The sequence below is a fragment of the Octopus bimaculoides genome, chromosome 5, assembly GCF_046866305.1.
Source record: "Octopus bimaculoides isolate indiv1 chromosome 5, ASM4686630v1, whole genome shotgun sequence".
Classification (NCBI taxonomy): Eukaryota; Metazoa; Mollusca; class Cephalopoda; order Octopoda; family Octopodidae; genus Octopus; species Octopus bimaculoides.
Genome location: NC_142932.1, coordinates 114,161,345 through 114,180,244, shown reverse-complemented (window position 1 = coordinate 114,180,244; position 18,900 = coordinate 114,161,345). Strand labels below are relative to the sequence as shown.

The 18,900-nt window shown below is 37.7% G+C and overlaps 1 protein-coding gene across 1 annotated transcript in view; it reads right to left on the bottom strand.

The window, feature by feature from the left end:
* Nucleotides 1–18,900, bottom strand: part of LOC106881210 (sodium/calcium exchanger Calx-like) — a 281,512-nt gene that overhangs the window by 128,186 nt on the left and 134,426 nt on the right. Inside the window, exon 2 of the mRNA XM_089352997.1 lies at nt 9,904–10,557. Within this exon, the coding sequence (XP_089209123.1) occupies nt 9,904–10,557 (654 nt within the window). The remainder of the gene's footprint in view (nt 1–9,903; nt 10,558–18,900) is intronic.

The following is an 18,900-nucleotide window of genomic DNA, read 5'->3' as shown; positions in this document are numbered from 1 at the left end:
AGTTTGTTCATTCATATATGCTCAAATTGAAAAGAACATATAAAAGCAGTAAATTAAAATGACATAGATGCTATCCTCACTTAGCACCTCAGTACCTCAACAAAGAAACAACACACATGTGAAAGTAATAAAACGAAGCGACGAGGTCGATAAATTGCTGTTGTGATGAAAACATTATCATTATTAAATGCCAGACTGAATTACATTCGTTGTTTGCTAAGTGAATTCTGACGAGAGCAAAGCTCCACAGGGAAATAAGAATGTAATAGGAAGAGCATTTTTATTTTCACCATGTCTGTAATACGAGATCGACTTTGATCGTTTTCTGCAGGCAGATGATATTTATCTATTTATTATTCTAGCATTCTATGTCGTATATGGTGAGCAATAGAGATCATTGGTTACAGGTTTTTCAACAGGCCAGTCACCGGCTCACAGCATTTAGGACGACTATTGTTGCATGACGATATCTGTAACTCGGTGCTGAACAAATATTTTCAAGGCGATTCGTTCGAAGAACATTGTTTTGTTTTTCTGTATTCTAATCGTTGTTAATATTCTTTCGCCGACATTCACCGCCAAAAGACACACACACACACACACACACACATCTTATAATAATTATACTTGTCATTATGTTACTTAGCCCTTCAGTGACGCTTTCAAGTGATTAAAGAAAACGAGGGAGAAAGAAAAGAGGAAGAGAGAAAAAGAGGATTAGGCGAAGAGTGAGGTAGAAAGAGAGAGAAAGAAAAAGAAGAGAGAAAAGATACAGAGAGAGAGAGAGAGAGAAGCATCCATGACATGTGATAGGGGAAACGTAACATTTATTTCGTGGTTAAAAAAGTTAGTTGAAGGTAGTGATATAGAGGAGAGTTAGGAATATAATTTTAGCAGAGGGGTGACGTTTGGATGGTGAGATTAAAGAAAGGCAGAGAGAGAGAGAGAGAGAGAGAGAGAGAGAGAGAGACAGACAGACAGACAGACAGAGGAAAAGGGAGAGGGGAGAGAGAGTGAGAGATGATGATGGTAGTGGTGGTGGTGGTGGAGATGGAGATGGTGAGTGCATAGTGAAAAGTAATGTTTTTTTTAATTGAACTAAGTTTTTTTTATATCACTTAACGCATGCGCATCCCAAACTTGCCATTCACTTTAGAAAGAAACCAGATTCCCGTTCGCCTGTCATATGCAATGACTATCAATAAATCACAAGGGCAGACATTTGATAAAGTGGAGCTGTTCTTGCCTGAACCTGTATTCGGCCATGGCCAGCTATATGTTGCATTCTCAAGGGCTCGCAAATTATCTGATGTGAGAGTTAAAGTTATCAACATTGAAACACAAGGGGAAAAAAGAGGGAGAACTTTCACTGAGAACACAGTCTGCAAAGAAGTATTGGATTGAAAGGTGTACGCAAATTGAAATGTGTATTGGGTTTGGCCCATCGTCTTGGCTTATAAGTTACCAAGATATGGTCTTCAGAGTAGGCCATGTTGCATTAAACTGTTATCCCCGTGAAACAGTAACCCCTATATTTTAAATATGAAATCATTTTTAAATACAATTTTTGTTTTCTAGATATGAAATTGTGATCAGGTAAATTTTAAAATGTAATTTTTTTCTGTTTATGGGAAAAATGGAAAAATATGAGTGAATATTTATTTTATGAGTGCTGCGTATTAAGTCCATAAAATTGTGCATAAAGTATATAAAGTATATATCTGGAGTGCATTAAGTAATCATCGTATTGCAGTTTATTTCACGTTTCAATGAATAGCAGATAAACGATAGGACGCAACACAGGCTACGTTTTCAGTTTTTTTGGATAAAGTTTTCAGGAATAACGCAAGTTTACTACTAATTCTGTGGAATATTCACGGATTCCGCTAGTATATATAAATGTTTGTTTTTACGTCAGTTTTTATATAAAATAATTTAACATTAAACTGAAAAATTCTTCACTGGTTTTTAGTAGAGTACATGTTTATTAGACTTCTGCAAAAAGAGGGAAAACAGTGACTCCAAAATTTCGGCTTGCTGACATTTGTGGGACAGTCCCACGAAGGCTAGCAGGCTCAAACTGCGATGCCTCTGTTACTTCTTTTCTTGTAAAAGTTAAACAGACGCGCACGCACACACACACGCAAACACGTTCCATCTGCTTCCGTCAACGAAACTCTACTCTTAAGGCATTGATCAACATCCGAGGATATTAGAGAAAACGCCTTATACTATGTACTACGTGGTTCTGAAGTAGACCTCTTCACTACAAAATTACGCCTGAGATAAACTGCATCGACATAAAGATATTGGGACAAGTTACATAAATTTTTTTAATACGATTTTGCCCAAAATGAGGCTCAAGGTCACTGTAGTGTAAGAGACTTGTTGGCACTCCGTCGCTTACGACGTCGAGGGTTCCAGTTGATCCGATCAACGGAACAACTTGCTCGTGAAATTAACGTGCAAGTGGCTGAGCACTCCACAGACACGTGTACCCTTAACGTAGTTCTCGGGGAGATTCAGCGTGACACAGAGTGTGACAAGGCTGACCCTTTGAATTACAGGCACAACAGAACCTGGAAGTAAGAGTGAGAGAAAGTTGTGGTGGACGAGTACAGCAGGGTTCGCCACCATCCCCTGCCGGAGCCTCGCGAAGCTTTAGGTGTTTTCGCTAAATAAACACTCACAACGCCCGGTCTGGGAATCGAAACCGCGATTGTATGACCGCGAGTCCGCTTCCTTAACCACTGGGACATTGCGCCTCCACAGTGTAAGAGACTACAAAGAAGGCAAAGAAGGGTGGGGGGGGGGGGCTATGAATTGAAAAGATATCGATTGATGGGAAGTTTAAAAGTCTGAATATCATAGACCAGAGGAAAACAGGACGATGGTAGTGAGTTCCATCGAAGAAGCTACTAGAATATTAGGGCTTATGACTGACAGGAAGCTTAACGGAGAAATAACGAAGCCGAGAAGAGAAATGGGCAACACGTTTAAAGGTCTTGACTGAGAGTACTAGACCTCAAAATTCATCGGAGTAACGATCATGGAAATACTTATAGAAAAGACATTTCGACTGTGAGCCAACCAAGTAGAAATGAGACTCCAACCAAGTAGAAATGAGAGGACCCGCCATATTAACAACTCGGTTCTGAATGTGATTTATAATGGTTTCAAATTTTTTCACAAGGGCAGACATTTTGGGGAAGGAGTTAAGTCGATTACATCGACTCCAGTGTACATCTGGTGCTTATTTTATCGACCCCGAAAGGATGAAAGACAAAGTCGACCTCGGCGGAATTTGAACTCAGAACGTAGCGGCAGATGAAATACCGCTAAGTATTTCGCCCGGCGTGTTAACGATTCTGCCATCTCGCCGCCTTAATGTGATTTATAATATAGGACAACACAATAAAGTAACACTTACGGCTAACCTGATTAGCTAGAAATAGCAACCAAGGGATCTTGTTCAAAACGGGGGCACCAGTATTTTCTTAACGAAACACTTTGAAACTTGGGACACTGGTAGAATGTGTCATATAAAACATCTTTTTCTCTTAGTCTTCTTAACAAAAAAACGTACATCGCAAGTTATTTCATGTTAAAGTTGTCGTATTTCTGTAATTTCAACTAATGACTGACGTCCATTCAGCCGAATAACAGTAAGTGCTGACTACGTAAACAAACGATTCTCGCGGTGATAAAATTATTATTTCCTTGTCAAAAAATGGCTGAAGCATATTGGCAGTAGCTAATAAACCTTTCTATTATAGGCACAAGGCATGGTTTTTGAGGGAAGGAGCAAGTCAATTAGGGTTAGGGTTAGGATTAGGGTTAGGGAAAACGAACACACGTGTGTTGCCTCTGCAAAATGTCAGAAGTAATGGAGATTAAATACGCTTTACACCGCTTAAACTGCCAAAGGATTAAGTGTAAACAACTGAATACTTGTCAGTGATTGGTTGAAATTATCGAAATAAGACAATTTTTTACATGAAAAAAATTCGAATACAAAATTTTTTTTCTGTTCTATAACACAAAATAGATAAGTATACGAAGTTTGAAAGTCTTTCGGTACCAAAAACACTACATAAAACATAAATGAAAACTGGTGCCCCCGTTTTGAACAAGATCCCAACCAAGTCTCTTTCAAATTACTCCCCATCATAAGAGAAAGAGAGAGAGAGAGACACTAAAACCAGGAGAACAATGTATATGGTGTAGAATGGAGGATGTAGCTTTGATACAGCAAAACCACCGCCACCACCGCCACTACTACTAACAGCAAACAATTACAACTACTGTATAAACATCCTCCAAATATAGCTTGCTTCGATTTATTAATAATGGTTTGTAATTTAGGCCCAAAGGTAGAAATTTTTGCGGGAGGGAGTTAGTCGATATTATCGATTCTGGTAATTGACAAGCATTTTATTTTATCGATCCCACAGAGACGATAGGGTTAGGGTGTTGTACGAAAGGTCGTGGTTTCGATTCCCTCACCAACTATGCGTTGTGCTCATGAGCGAAATACTGCTCCAGGGGTTAAATTAGTACTTATTTTATCGACCCCGAAAGGATAAATGGCAAAATCGGAATCGGCGTAATTTGAACTCAGAATGTAAAGTCGAACGAAATGCCGCTAAGCATTTTGTCCAGCGTACTCACAATATTTTCCAGCTCGCCGCCTTTCAGCTAGTTGATAACCATTTCTACTAAAAGCACAAGGCCTGAAATTTGGAGTGAGGGGACTAGTCGATTACATCGACACCAGTTCGCAACTGGTACTTAATTTATCGACCCCGAAAGGCTGAAAGCCAAAGTCGACCTCGGTGGAATTTGAACTCGGAACGTGAAAACGGACGAAATTCTGCTAACATTTCGCCCGGCGTGCTAACGATTCTGCCAGCTCGTCGCTTTTCCGCATGTTAATAATAGCTTCAAATTTTGCTACAAGGGCAGCAACTTGAGGGAGGGGATGAGTCAATTACATCGACCCCAGTGTTCTACTGGTACTTATCGACTCCGAAAGCATGAAGGGCAAAGTCAACCTCGGCGGAATTCCGCGAGTTAATAATGCTTTCTGCTAAAGGCACAAAGCCTGAAATTTGGTGAGAGGGGGGGGGGCAGTCGATTAAATCGACACCAGTACGCAACTGATACCTAATTTATTGACCCCCGAAAAGATGAAAGGCAAAGTCGACCTCGGCGGAATTTGAACTCAGAACATTAAAGACAGACGAAATGGCGTTAAGCATTTCGCCCGGCGTGCCAACAATTCTTATTTCTTTACTGCACACAAGGGGCTACACAGAGGGGACAAACAAGGACAGACAAACGGATTAAGTCGATTATATCAACCCCAGTGCGTAACTGGTACTTATTTAATCGACCCCGAAAGGATGAAAAGCAAAGTCGACCTCGACGGAATTTGAACTCAGAACGTAAAGACAGACGAAGTTCCGCTAAGCATTTCGCCCGACGTGCCAACAATTCTGCCAACTCGCCGTTTTTTCGCTAATTAATAATGGTTTTGTGGAGGCGCAATGGCCCAGTGGTTAGGGCAGCGGACTCGTGGTTGTAGGATCGCGGTTTCTTTTCCAAGACTGGGCGTTGTGAGTGTTTATTGAGTGAAAACACCTAAAGCTCCACGAGGCTCCTGCAGGGGATAGTGGCGAACCCTGCTGTACTCTTCCACCACAACTTTCTCTCACTCTTACTTCCTGTTTCTGTTGTGCCTGTAATTCAAAGGGTCAGCCTTGTCACACTCTGTGTCACGCCGAATATCCCCGAGAACTACGTTAAGGGTACACGTGTCTGTGGAGTGCTCAGCCACTTGCACGTTAATTTCACGAGCAGGCTGTTCCGTTGTTCGGATCAACTGGAACCCTCGTCGTCGTAACCGACGGAGTGCCAATCAATAATGGTTTCAAATTTTGCCACAAGGGCAGGGCAGCAATCATGAGGGAGGGGATGAGTCGATTACATCGACCCCAGTGTTCAACTGGTACTTAATTTATCGACCTCGAAAAGATGAAAGGCAAAATTAACCTCGGCGGAATTCCGCGAGTTAATAAATAATATTTTGATTTAGAAGATCGCACTAAAAGTCTAACCGTCCACTCGAGGTCAATCCTATTGCTGTTGATCATTATGACTTTCAACTACTCGGAGTCGATAACATTGCACTGGATTCAATTCACTCAACTGTATCCCCACCCCTTCTACACCCCATGTATGTCCTTGTGCCAGTATAAGAAATCGATACTGAATTTCTACTTAAGCATATGGCAATATTTTGTAGATGACGATGAATAAATCGATTATTTCATCGATCTTGACAGAATTTCCGTATCGAAGTAAATAGCGTGTGACTAAACAGCCGGCTTCTGCGTAGTTTCTGTTAATTCATTCTTATTAGTGTTCTGACCACTGCTGCCATCGCTACCGCTGTCGCCGCCGCCATAACCATTGCCACTCTGCCACCGCCGCCGCCGTCATATCCGCCACGATGACAGCCACCACTGTTACCACCACCACCACCACCACTACTACTACATATAAAGACACACACACACACACACGTCTATGTCAGGCTTTCACATAGTTTCCGTCTACTGAATTCACTCACAAGGCATTGATCGGCCCGGAGCTATAGTAGAAAACACTTGTCTAAGGTCCGAGCAGTAGAACTGAACCTCAAACCAGGTGGTTGCAAAGTGAGCTTCTTAACCATTGAACCATTCCTGCGTAAATTCTTATATTACTTTGTTTCAGTCATTTGACTGCGGCCATAATGGAGCACCGCCTTTAGTAGAACAAATCGACGCCAGGACTTATTCTTTGTAAGCCTAGTACTTATTCTATCGGTGACTTTTGCCGAACTAAGTCACGGGGACGCAAACACACCAACATCGGTTGTCAGCGACGGTTGTGGGGACAAACATAGACGCACAAACATATACATATATATATATATATATGACTGGCTTCTTTCAGTTTCCGTCTACCAAATCCACTCATAAGGCTTTGGTCGGCTCGAAGCTGTAGTAGAAAACACTTGCCCAAGGCGTCACGCAGTGGAACTGAACCCGGAACCATGTGGTTGGGAAGCAAGCTTCCTACCACACAGCCACACCTGCGCCTCAAATATATTTTATATACGTTCGTATGCCATATTGAATGAAGAGTTAGTATGTTCGTACCTTCACGAATACAAGCTTATCTAAATTTACCTGTATGACTATGTTATTTGAATTGATCGGTTAGTGTTGACGTTTTAAATGCGAGGAACACGAAAAGAACTTGTTTGTTCCTTCTCGAGCCATGTCTGGCTCATAAGGGCTGGTTTCTCCTGTTTAACTGGCGTATAGGTTCCTCACCTGGATGGGACGCCGGTCCGTCGCAGGTGAGCTGCTAAAGGAGGAAAGAGTGAGAGAAAGTTGTGGCAAATGAGTCAGCAGAATTCGCCATTACCTTCTGCCGGAGCTGCGTGGAACTTAGGTATTTCGCTCATAAACACACACACACACACATCGCCCGGTCTGACGTTCGAACCCGCGATCTCTCGCCTGCGAGTCCGCTACTCTAACCACTAGGCCATGTACCTCCACACGAAAAAATAAAAAAAACCTAACTAAATCTAATTTTTTTCAATTCTTGGAACAAGGCCCAAAATGTTTGGAGGAGGAGGCCAGTCGATTAGATCGACCCCCAGTACGTAATTGGTACTTAATTTATCGATCCCGAAAGGATGAAAGGCAAAGTCGACCTCGGCTGAATTTGAACGTAAAGGCAGACGAAATAACGTTAAGCATTTCGCCCGGCGTGCTGACGTTTTTGCCAGCTGGCCGCCTTAATCTTAACTAAAACTAATTACGAGGTGAAGAATCACATACACGTACACACAAATACACGCAAACATGGCTAGTCAATGGCTAATATTTTATTCATTTCGATAAATTAGCTTTTTAATGCACTCTTCATTAAATATGTTAATACTGACTAAACAACTGTTTTTCATGCGGAAGGTGTCTAAATTATTTAGAATCTTATTTAAAGCCAGCTTAAAATAAAATAAAAGCAGCAACAATATAACGATGAGTGTTGGGTTTGGTTCAAGTAGTTTTATGTTACATGATTTGGCATTTCACTTCTCCGTGTTCAATTTATCCTGAGCCGACTTCATAATTTTTCAGGCTTTATAAAGTAATTATCAGCTTATTATCTGAAGTCAATCAAATATTTGTCCGATTACTTAGACATAAAGCCTATCGAACAGTTGAGTGAGTGTCTACATGCTAGTTTAACCGGCTAAAATTTGTAGTCGAATCTTCATCAAATAATCCTTTCTTCTATAGGCACAAAGCCTGTAATTTTGGGGGAGGGAGATAGTCTATCACATCGAACCCAATACTTGACAGGTACTTAATTTATCGACCCCCGAAAGGATCAAACACAAAGTTGACCTCGGCAGAATTTGAGCCCAGAACGTAGCGACAGACGAAATACCGCTAACCGTTTTGCCCGGCGTGCTAACAAATCTTCATCAAATAATAACCTACCGTTTCGTAAAGGATGCATTTTATACTGTAACTTTAGATTCAGGGTCTCAAATTCGTAGCCCAAAGGCCGCATATGGTTCAAATGCTACTTTTCTATGGTCCACAGTAGAACCATTTTCGTGACCAATATTTTCCTAAAACTTGGTAATTTGTCCCTCACCTCTTCGGTACTGTTGCAACAACAGTATTAAGCTTGATCGGCAAACATAATGCGAAGAGACGGTCAATCACTTTTAAAGTCATCCATTGTCTGACGATGTTTCTTCTCGGGAAAAGCTAGAATGTTCTTTAATATTTCAGTCGCTTTATTGCTTCTCAGTCATATGGCTAAGATCAAGGTCTAAGATGAACTCTTAACAGTTTAAATATCAAGATCAAACGCTGAAAACTAAAAATATGTATCCAAGTTAATATACATTTCAGAAACATTCTTAATAAGAACGTTAAATAAATCTGAAAATTCTGGCTCATATGCACACGATTACATCGGCTTTTAAAGACCTACTTAGATGGTAGACAACTCACACAACAAAGCATGAGGAATCTTTGCCTTCGTAATGTGAAACAACAAAACGCCAACAATGACAGTAACAATAAAAAAAGAACACGAAACTTAATATTTAGTGTAGCTAATCTTAATCGCATTTAAGAATTATATCGGAAATATCGTACGACATTGAATCCCAATTTTCTTGAGGAAATTTTGAATTTCACCTTCCTATTTCCCTTCCTGTAAGTCCAAATATTAATGCTTTTGTTGTAAGAAATCATTCACACACTTTTTTATAGCTGCAAAGGATTAAGAAATAATATGAAGACCAGGCACATCTTTTAATAATCCAGATGTGAAATAGAGTAGTTCAAATAATCAATTGAGGTTTAAAACGCCTACGACGGTATTTATTTTGTTTTATGTAAACGTATAAATCTAATTTACATTTCTAGAAAATACAAAAATGTATAACATGGTCCTGGCATTGTTTGAAGATGTTTTCAGTACAATACTTGGGGACCAAATATTTTATAATGTTACGAATCTACTTGGAATTCCACAAATAAGAGGCATTTAAACGACAATGAATATAAGGCAACGATGACTCTGCGTGGGTGGTTGCTTGACTGGCTAGAAAAAACCCCCACCTAAACCTCCATCAAATTAAACTCTTTTGTCTTGAATATGGAGCGATACATTGACTAATGTGGTTCAAATTACGAAATGCTACAGAGAAGTTCTGGAATGTCTTTGTCCACAAGTCTTCTTAATCGATTTTTATCCAGAATAAATAACAGCAACAACAACAAAAGCAACGGGAGAATAAATTTAAAATTAACTTACCAATTCCAATCTCCACCGGTGTACCGATTTTATTTTTGGTCCGGAAAAAGTTCTTATCTGCTAGAAAAGCTATGCAGATAAGTATAGGAAATAAAGTAAAAGTAATCACAGCCTCCCAGACTTTCACGAGATCCTTAGAACTGGCAAGCAGAACAATTGCTAACCATATATAGGCAAACATATTAAAACAAGAAGTCACACCGAATACGTTTATACTTTTGATTTGGCGAATTTCTCCAGTTGGAATCGAAACCATACATATAGAAGTAATAACCAATAAATTGAAGGCAGCAGAGCCGACAATAGTTGCTGGTCCAAGTTCACCGGGTTCGAACTTATTTCCTATAGTCTCAATGACTGACAATAAAATTTCTGGTGCACTCGTCCCCAAAGCCATTAAGCTCAAATTGGCTACTGTATCATTCCATACTTTCACTTCTATTTCACGAAAACCATCTTTGTCTTTAGGATCAGAAATTCGAATCTTCCTGGTTTTACTCGTGATTCGTTCAATTGAGCACATGAAAACATCAGATATGATTGCTACTCCTAGAAAGCACCATATCATGGCCAAAAGGTAAAGGAAGGCGCGAAAATTTACGTTCCAGTGGTCCTCTATAAGTATTGGTAACACAAGCCCTTTGCATTCTTTCACTGAAAGAGGAAAAGAAATGAAATTCAATTAAAATTAAACAGGAATAATCATTCATTTAACATGTTTCAAAATTAATGTCTAAAATTTTATAAGTTATTCTCAATACAAAATTCTTTACAAGGTAAGAAATGGTCGCCATTTCAATAGAAATTTTTGGCATCCTTCCTATTTCGATAAGTGTCACAATAAATTGAAAACCAAACCTAAGATGTATACGTATATTAGAAGTATTTCCTACAGAGTTTTTATTATTTACTTGGCAAAGAAATTGAATGTACGTAAGTCACAGTTGGTTCAAAATTTTAAGTGATTTGGAAAACAACTTCAATATTGATAATTTTGAGTTATCTAAAGATGTTAAAAACACGCGGTAAAACTGATCAGAAATAGAATAGTCTACAGCAAATCAACAAGTTTAATTGCAAATGACAAAACACAAGTAAATCTAAAGATACAATTTTCGACGATGCAACAGTGCCTAATGACAATTGTGTATGAACTTGATTTTAGTTCGAGTGACTTGTAAGTGCAGTATTGTCAACAGTACAGTCAGTCTTTAGTTATATATATATAGATATGATTAGTTCATACCACTACGTGACCTCAGCAAGCAAAACATATCGCATTTCTCCAAAACTAACATTGCTGGGTCAGATACTGAACCCCAAACTTTCTGTGTTAGGTGATCACCTAATTAACCCCTATATGTTTTACTTGTATACTGAAAACTATCTCTGAAAAATGTATGTCATTCTTATTTTTTAACCTATTATATTTTTACCAGTTGGTTACCAAAGGAACGGGTAGTGCTCATGATACTTATAATTTTTCAGGGCACCCGATATTGGAATACCCACAAACGGGAAATTTGACCAGAATGCTTTCAACTCTGCTAAGAGTTTACTTTACGAAAGAGGCGAAAGTGTCCAATCGAGTGAAGAATTACAAGAACTCAGCTTCCAGAGAACCATAACATGACACTTCATACTGCAAGACAACTCGTCCGACGTTCTAACAATGCTGCAATCAACCTCACTGGATTAGCGCTTTATTTTATCGACTCTAAATGTTTGAATGCCAAAATTAATCTCGGCACCATTTGAGTTTAGAGAGCAGAGGGCCATAACAAATGCCACAGGACACTTTGTTCTACACTCTAATCTCTGCCTATAATCTCTGCACGATCATTGCCTTATATATATATATATATATATATATATATATATATATATATATATATATATATATATATATATATATATATATATATATATATATATATATATATGTATGTATGTATGTATGTATGTATATGTGTGTGTGTGTATACACACACGCATATATATGAGGTAGTTTTTGTGAAGCATTGTAAAGTATAATTTAAAGAATGTAGTTGTATAAAGCCGGAACTATGCAAGAAGGTACAAAGTAAACGACAAACTGAAAAGGACACAGAACAAAATAGCAGCTTTACCTTGTATTTCTATATTTCGGGATGAAGACCCCCTTCTTCAGGACATTCGAAGAAGCGGAAGTTGGAAGAAGTTTGTTGCTCATACTTCTGAGCAACGAACGTTTTCCAGCCACCGCTTTTCCGAATGTCCTGAAGAAGGGATCTTTATCCCGAAATATAGAAATACAAGGTAAAGCTGCTATTTTTTTCTGTGTCCTTTTCAGTTTGTTGTTTACTTTGTACCTTCTCGCGTTGTTACCATAAAAGTTTACATCAATAAGATTCAAGTATGAAACTTGAAGGTAGACCCGAGAGGAAGGCTGCGGTTCCCCTCACCCGATCATCCAAACGACCATCAAACCAGACATTGATTTGTGGTCTGAGGAGGTAAAGGATATAGTCCTAGTATAGCTTACAGTCATGTGGGAAGAAGGATGCGATCAGGTTTTTGAACAGAAAAGAGCCAAATTCCAGAATGTTTTACACTTTTGCAGGAAAAAGTGGATGATAAGTACGGCTACTTCCAGTCAAGGTTGACCATAAAGAAACTCCGCCTAGCCGGTATGGAGAATGTTCATAGCTATTGGAATAGCAAAAAACAGAGAAGAGCTACTGCCCATAAAGTGGAAAAAGTAGGAGTATGTTGCGTGTTACAGAGCACGAGAGAGTAGCTTAGATAGAAGTCAAAAAGAAAGATGGACAGTGCTTTGGTCCAACATGCCAGCTGGCGTTAGTTACGGTGCAAAGCCGAAATGCCCAATGATCGTTGGAAATGTCTGATAACATCAACCACAACTTGTGAAGGCTACATTCACCAAAAGTAAATGAAGGAAAAACGTCTCATTTTAGATGTAAACATTCTCTGAGAATGCTTTTGAAAAGAACTTATTAAAGCATCTGTTTGTAACAAATATCTTAATTTGTGTTCAATACTCCATTAGTTTATAACACCTCCCAAGACCAGTCGGCTTTTAGTTATTTTTTTGATATTTCAGTCAAGTCCGGAGGTTGTTAACAGGCTTTAAAAACAACTATTGTTGTTATAGCAGATAAAAAAATGTCATGAAATGCGACGAACATCAAAGAATAGTGGATGTACTATCATAAGATCACAAATCAAATATTATTTCACTGATGTATCAATCAGTTTTCAAATATATGCGATATCACGGGATTAAAAAAAAAAACATTAAAAATGTTGATAAATATATATATTTTTCCAATATAAATATTTTGCAAAATAAATGATATATTTAAGTATATCTTATATCTAGACGAATATTTTTGTTTAACATATGACGATATAAATACTGTCTCAAATATTTGAATATGTTTTAGTGTATTTCACATTTATTCTTATAGTTTTATACTGAAAAGTATTATAATATAAATATTTTCTCAAATTAAGTGTCCTTTCAATCACGCGGTATAAACAGTGTTTCATATTCAGTGGCATAATTCTATTCTCAAAAGTAAACGACTGCAGCTTTTTAGTTAATATTTTATGCCTTTCTAAATAATCATTCTTGTTACACTAAAAGCCTATTATATTATATTCATGACATAGAAGCATATATAATCCTCCAGCAACATAGTCGACGGTGGTCTCCTTTTCTATGACCATATACGGTATTTTTTTGTCTATTTAGATTGCTGAAGGCAAACAGCAAACGTGTCTTTAAATCTTCTCTGACACACCAAATATCTGACAATTTAAATGAATATAATGATTAATCGATCACACGCCGTTTACACACCCACCAACACACACACATACATACATATATACGTCTGCGAGTATATACATAAGTACATGTATGTGTGTAAGTATATACATGTAACGGTGGCTGCCTCAATTGCAAGACCTGCATCAACCTTATTGAAGACACAACATACGAATTCAAAGCGTATATTAAATTCCTTGAAGAACATGTAAAGTGATTTTTTAATCACTTTACATGTTCTTCAAGGAATTTAATATACGATATCAAATGTCAAGGCTGTAATGAAGAATATATAGGTCAAACAAAGCTTACTCTAAGAAATAGACTGACCAGTCACTGACAACAAATACGAGACTCCAGTACTAGACAGATCCTACTGAGTGGTCACTTAGACATATGTGCAAAAAATAAGTCTCCCAAATTCCAGGTCTTCCCACTCTACCTATATTCAGCGAGTACCATAGATGAAACACGGATAAACAAAGAAAATACTTTCATACAAGAGTACAAAACAAAACTTAACAAACTTTAACAAAGTACATACACATATAACTATTCACACACAAAATTCAATCTACCACTTATCATGAGGAAGCTACACAGCTAACAACCAAAATTTTAACCATTGGGCTACATACAAACGATTCTTGTCCACTCTCCCACCAGACAGATTAAATTTGGTTTGTGTTGATTATAACTAAACATGTTCACCCAACGTTGTTGGTCCTCTTTTTAGGCACAAAATATACTGTCACGTGATACTGACGCACTGACGTATCGGGGAAACGTTCAAAAGGTTATAAACTTAATCATGTGTTCATTGTCTACAAGCACTTGGCAGAAAACATTCAGAGCATTGATTGTTTGGACTTGTTCAGTCAACTGTGTCAGCATTAACTTACGACGCCAAACATTGTCATTTGATATACTAACACACGGACGTAGCGGGGAACCTACAAAAATTTCTAAGACCAGTCATGTGACTATCCTCTATCAATCAAATCCTATTCAAAACATACTTATTTGAGCTCATGAACTCCCTATACAAACAGGGCAAACTTCAAACACTTGTCACAAGCAAGACGGCTGTGACATAAGCCACGCCTTTCTATTTGAACTTTTTGAAAATCAGTGTAAACTGTGACACCGGTTAAAGCTTCAAATATTTTAATAAAAAATATTTTAACTGTTCTCAATGCATTTTCAACTTCTATGTTTCCTATATATGTGTGTGTGTGTGTGTATACTCTTTTACTTGTTTCAGTTATTTGACAAATGAAAAGAAATAAACATAGTACTAAGTGGTATGTTTATTTCTTTTCATTTGTCTAGCTCGTAAACATCTAGCGTCTTGCTAATTTGAGAAAACAGATTTCGTAGTAAGACAACTTGTCGTCTATTTTTAGCATACAAGGGATCCACATAGTGGCCTCTCTTATTGCTTATATATATATATGTTTTATACTTTTACATGTATACCAAAGCAATGATCTGGAAGATTAACTAGAGCGTCGGACAAAATCTCTTACTGTATTTCGCTTCTGTATGTTTTAATTTCGAACCCTGCTGAAGTAAACTTTATCAGTCATACTTACGGTCAGTAGAACACCAATTCCTACTAATTCCCTCTATTCGGATTCTGCCGTAATTCAGACATCCTATCCAGTTACAAAGCATCACAATGCTTCGGTGTGAGAATATAAAGGACACGCGTGTGTATATAATACTCTATATAGATTTTCATTTTAATCTTAAGAGTGACAATTCACTGAATCTTACAAGTGAATTCCCATCGTCGAAAAATATAAGAAAAATACAACATACACATACTTATATATGTATATACATATATATGAAAGTCTGTGTACAAGACATACAAACATATTAAATTAACCTATTTCTCCGTTGACTGAAAATATGAATAGCTTCAATTAAATTTCGGCTCTTATTGGTATCTCATCATAGGAGAGAAACAATTCCAGGGAAACTAGCAGCCAATCCGTAAGTATGCACAGCAAACAATAGCAAATTTAGTTGCCTCAGAGAATTGGCTACTAATTTGTGTACTATAATAAGTGCTTAGCACTATATGAGAGTTCTTATATATATATATATATATATATATATATATATATATATATATATATATATATATATATATATATATATATATATTCGCACACATACACACACACAGAGGCCATACAATCGATTTTTCCAACATCGTCCAGCTATCGACATTCCAATAATGTCATATGCATACACATCAAGTACATGCTTGAATGTATGTATAAATACAGAAGTATGTACGGAAAGGCTATTGAATAGAGCGTGATAAATCACGTGACACAAAGCAGTACTGGCGGAAGCCAGAAGGACATTTCTGATTATCGATGCGTAATTGAGATTAAGTAGCCGATGATAAAATCTGTCATTGAAGAGAAGAGGCTTCGGTGAGAGGCGTCTGGTTGAAGGGAGATTATATCAGACTTCATACTAGGTGGTCTAGTCTTTCATCTCTTTTCTGGTTAAACCATTAAGGGGGTAGCTGTATCTTCTGATCTGTCGTCTGCATGACTGGTTTATGCAGACGATATGCGTCTGTGAAAGTGTGTGCATGTGTATGCATAGGTAAAATAGACGGTGCGCAGGATGCTGAGTACATTTTAGTGTTGGAATAGTGATATTAAAGGGGGAAAAAATTAAATAAAGTAAAATGCTAACGTGCAAAGGTAGGCCATGCGATGTCATTGTTTACCTGCCTACATCTCCATACTTGTATGTACATGTGTGTATATAAATGTGTAGGAGAGGGTTATAAAAATATATTATATATTTATATGTGTATATCTTCGCATTTAGTCTAATGTAATATACATTCGTGTTTGCTTGTTTCTTGTTATTTTACAAACCTGCCTATATAACAACCTAACTGTGTAGATAGATACACATGTAAATAGTGCACACATACACATATTTATAAATACGTTTGTATGCGTATATATGTCTATATATGTATATATATATACATATGTATATATATACATATGTATATATATATATATATGTATATATATATATATGTATATATATATGTATATATATATTGTCTGTGTGTGTCTGTGTGTGCATGTGAATGTGTATCTATGTACGTACACACATACACACACATACACACATAAACACACACACACATATACACATACATAGCCAATGGTTATTGTTACCGTTATGGCTAAGTGGAATCATAGATCTGTAGCGATACTTCCATACATTTGTATGAATATATCAAAGCATGCATGAGTGCCAACGTATATGTATGTATGTATGTATGTATGTATGTATACCTATCTAGGTGCACACAGACGTGCGTGTGAGCGTGCATGTGTTTCGGTATGCATGTGTAAGTGTACACACACACACACACACACACACACACACACACACACACACACGCATGCACACACAGAGACAATCATTCACACACTGGTCCGCTGGTATTATGTTATTAGTAATACTTTATTTCTAATATCAAATCACTTTATTTCTGCTGGCTAAGAACATCCAACTACAATTAATGTCGTATGTGGCAACTGCTCTATATAGATGCCGTTCATTCGTTATAGTTGTTGTTGTTGTTGGCACTCCGTCGGTTGCGACGACGAGGGTTCCACTTGATCCGATCAACGGAACAGCCTGCTCGTGAAATTAACGTGCAAGTGGCTGAGCGCTCCACAGACACGTGTACCCTTAACGTAATTCTCAGGGACATTCAGCGTGATACAGTGTGACAAGGCTGACACTTTGAATTACAGGCACAACAGAAACAGGAAGTAAGAGCGAGAGAAAGTTGTAGTGGAAGAGTACATCAGGGTTCGCCACCATTCCATGCCGGAGCCTCGTGGAACTTTAGGTGTTTTCGATCAATAAAAACTCACAACGCCCGGTCTGGGAAGCGAAACCGCTATCCTACGACCGTGAGTCCGCTGCCCTAACCACTGGGCCATTGCGCCTCCACCATTCGTTATCACGAAGTGTCGATTTCAAATCCTGATACTGCTTTACCTTGAAAAAAGGAAAATGAAACAAAGACTCTGACTTGTAGCGAATATATTACTTGTAAAGTAATAGGATCTTTTCTAAAACGGGAGCCACATTTTTCATTAACGAAACACTTTGAAACTTGGGACACTGGTAGAATGTGTCATATAAAACATCTTTTTCTCTTAGTCTTCTTAAAAAAAAAAGAAATCCCTAAGTTATTCCATGTTAAAGTTGTCGTATTTCTGTAATTTCAACCAATCACTGACGTCCATTCAGCCAATATACATTAAGTGCCGACTACATAAACAAACGATTCTGAAACAATTCTATCGGTGATAGGGTTAGGGTTAGGGTTAGGGTTAGGGTTAGGGTAAAACAGCAAATTTAAAAATAAAAAAGCAAAACGAAGCTATGGAAATTAAATACGCTTTACACCGCTTAATCAGCCAAAGGAGTAAATATAAACAACTGAATACTTGTCAGTGATTGGTTGAAATTATCGAAATAAGACAATTTTTTACATGAAATAAATTCGAATACAAAAATATTTTTCTGTTCTATAACACAAAATAGATAAGTATACGAAGTTTGAAAGACTTTCGGTACCAAAAACACTACGTAAAACATTAATGAAAAATGTGGCCCCCGTTTTAAAAAAGATCCAAGTAATATATTTCTTAATGGTGAAAGGAATAAATGCGATGAGCCGGCAGAATCGCGAGAGGCATTTTGTCCGTCTTTACGTTCTGAGATCAAATATTACCGCGGTCGACTTTGCCTTTCATTCTATTGGGGACGATAGAATAAGTGCCAGATTAGCACTAGGGTTGCTGTATTCGACTTACTATCGCCTCCGATATTGTTGACTTTGTACCAAAATTTGAAACCAATAATGTAAGGAATTATAGAAACTCTGTTTGTATACGTATTTGTATCTATGCGTGTACACACACACACACACACACACACACACACACACACACACACACACACACACACACACTTAATCAGTCTATCTCTTTAATACACACAAAGATACACAGACATATATGCGTATATATTTTTATATGTAATTGTGTGTCATTTTAACATATTGTTTGCATGCTACTGAAGAATATTTT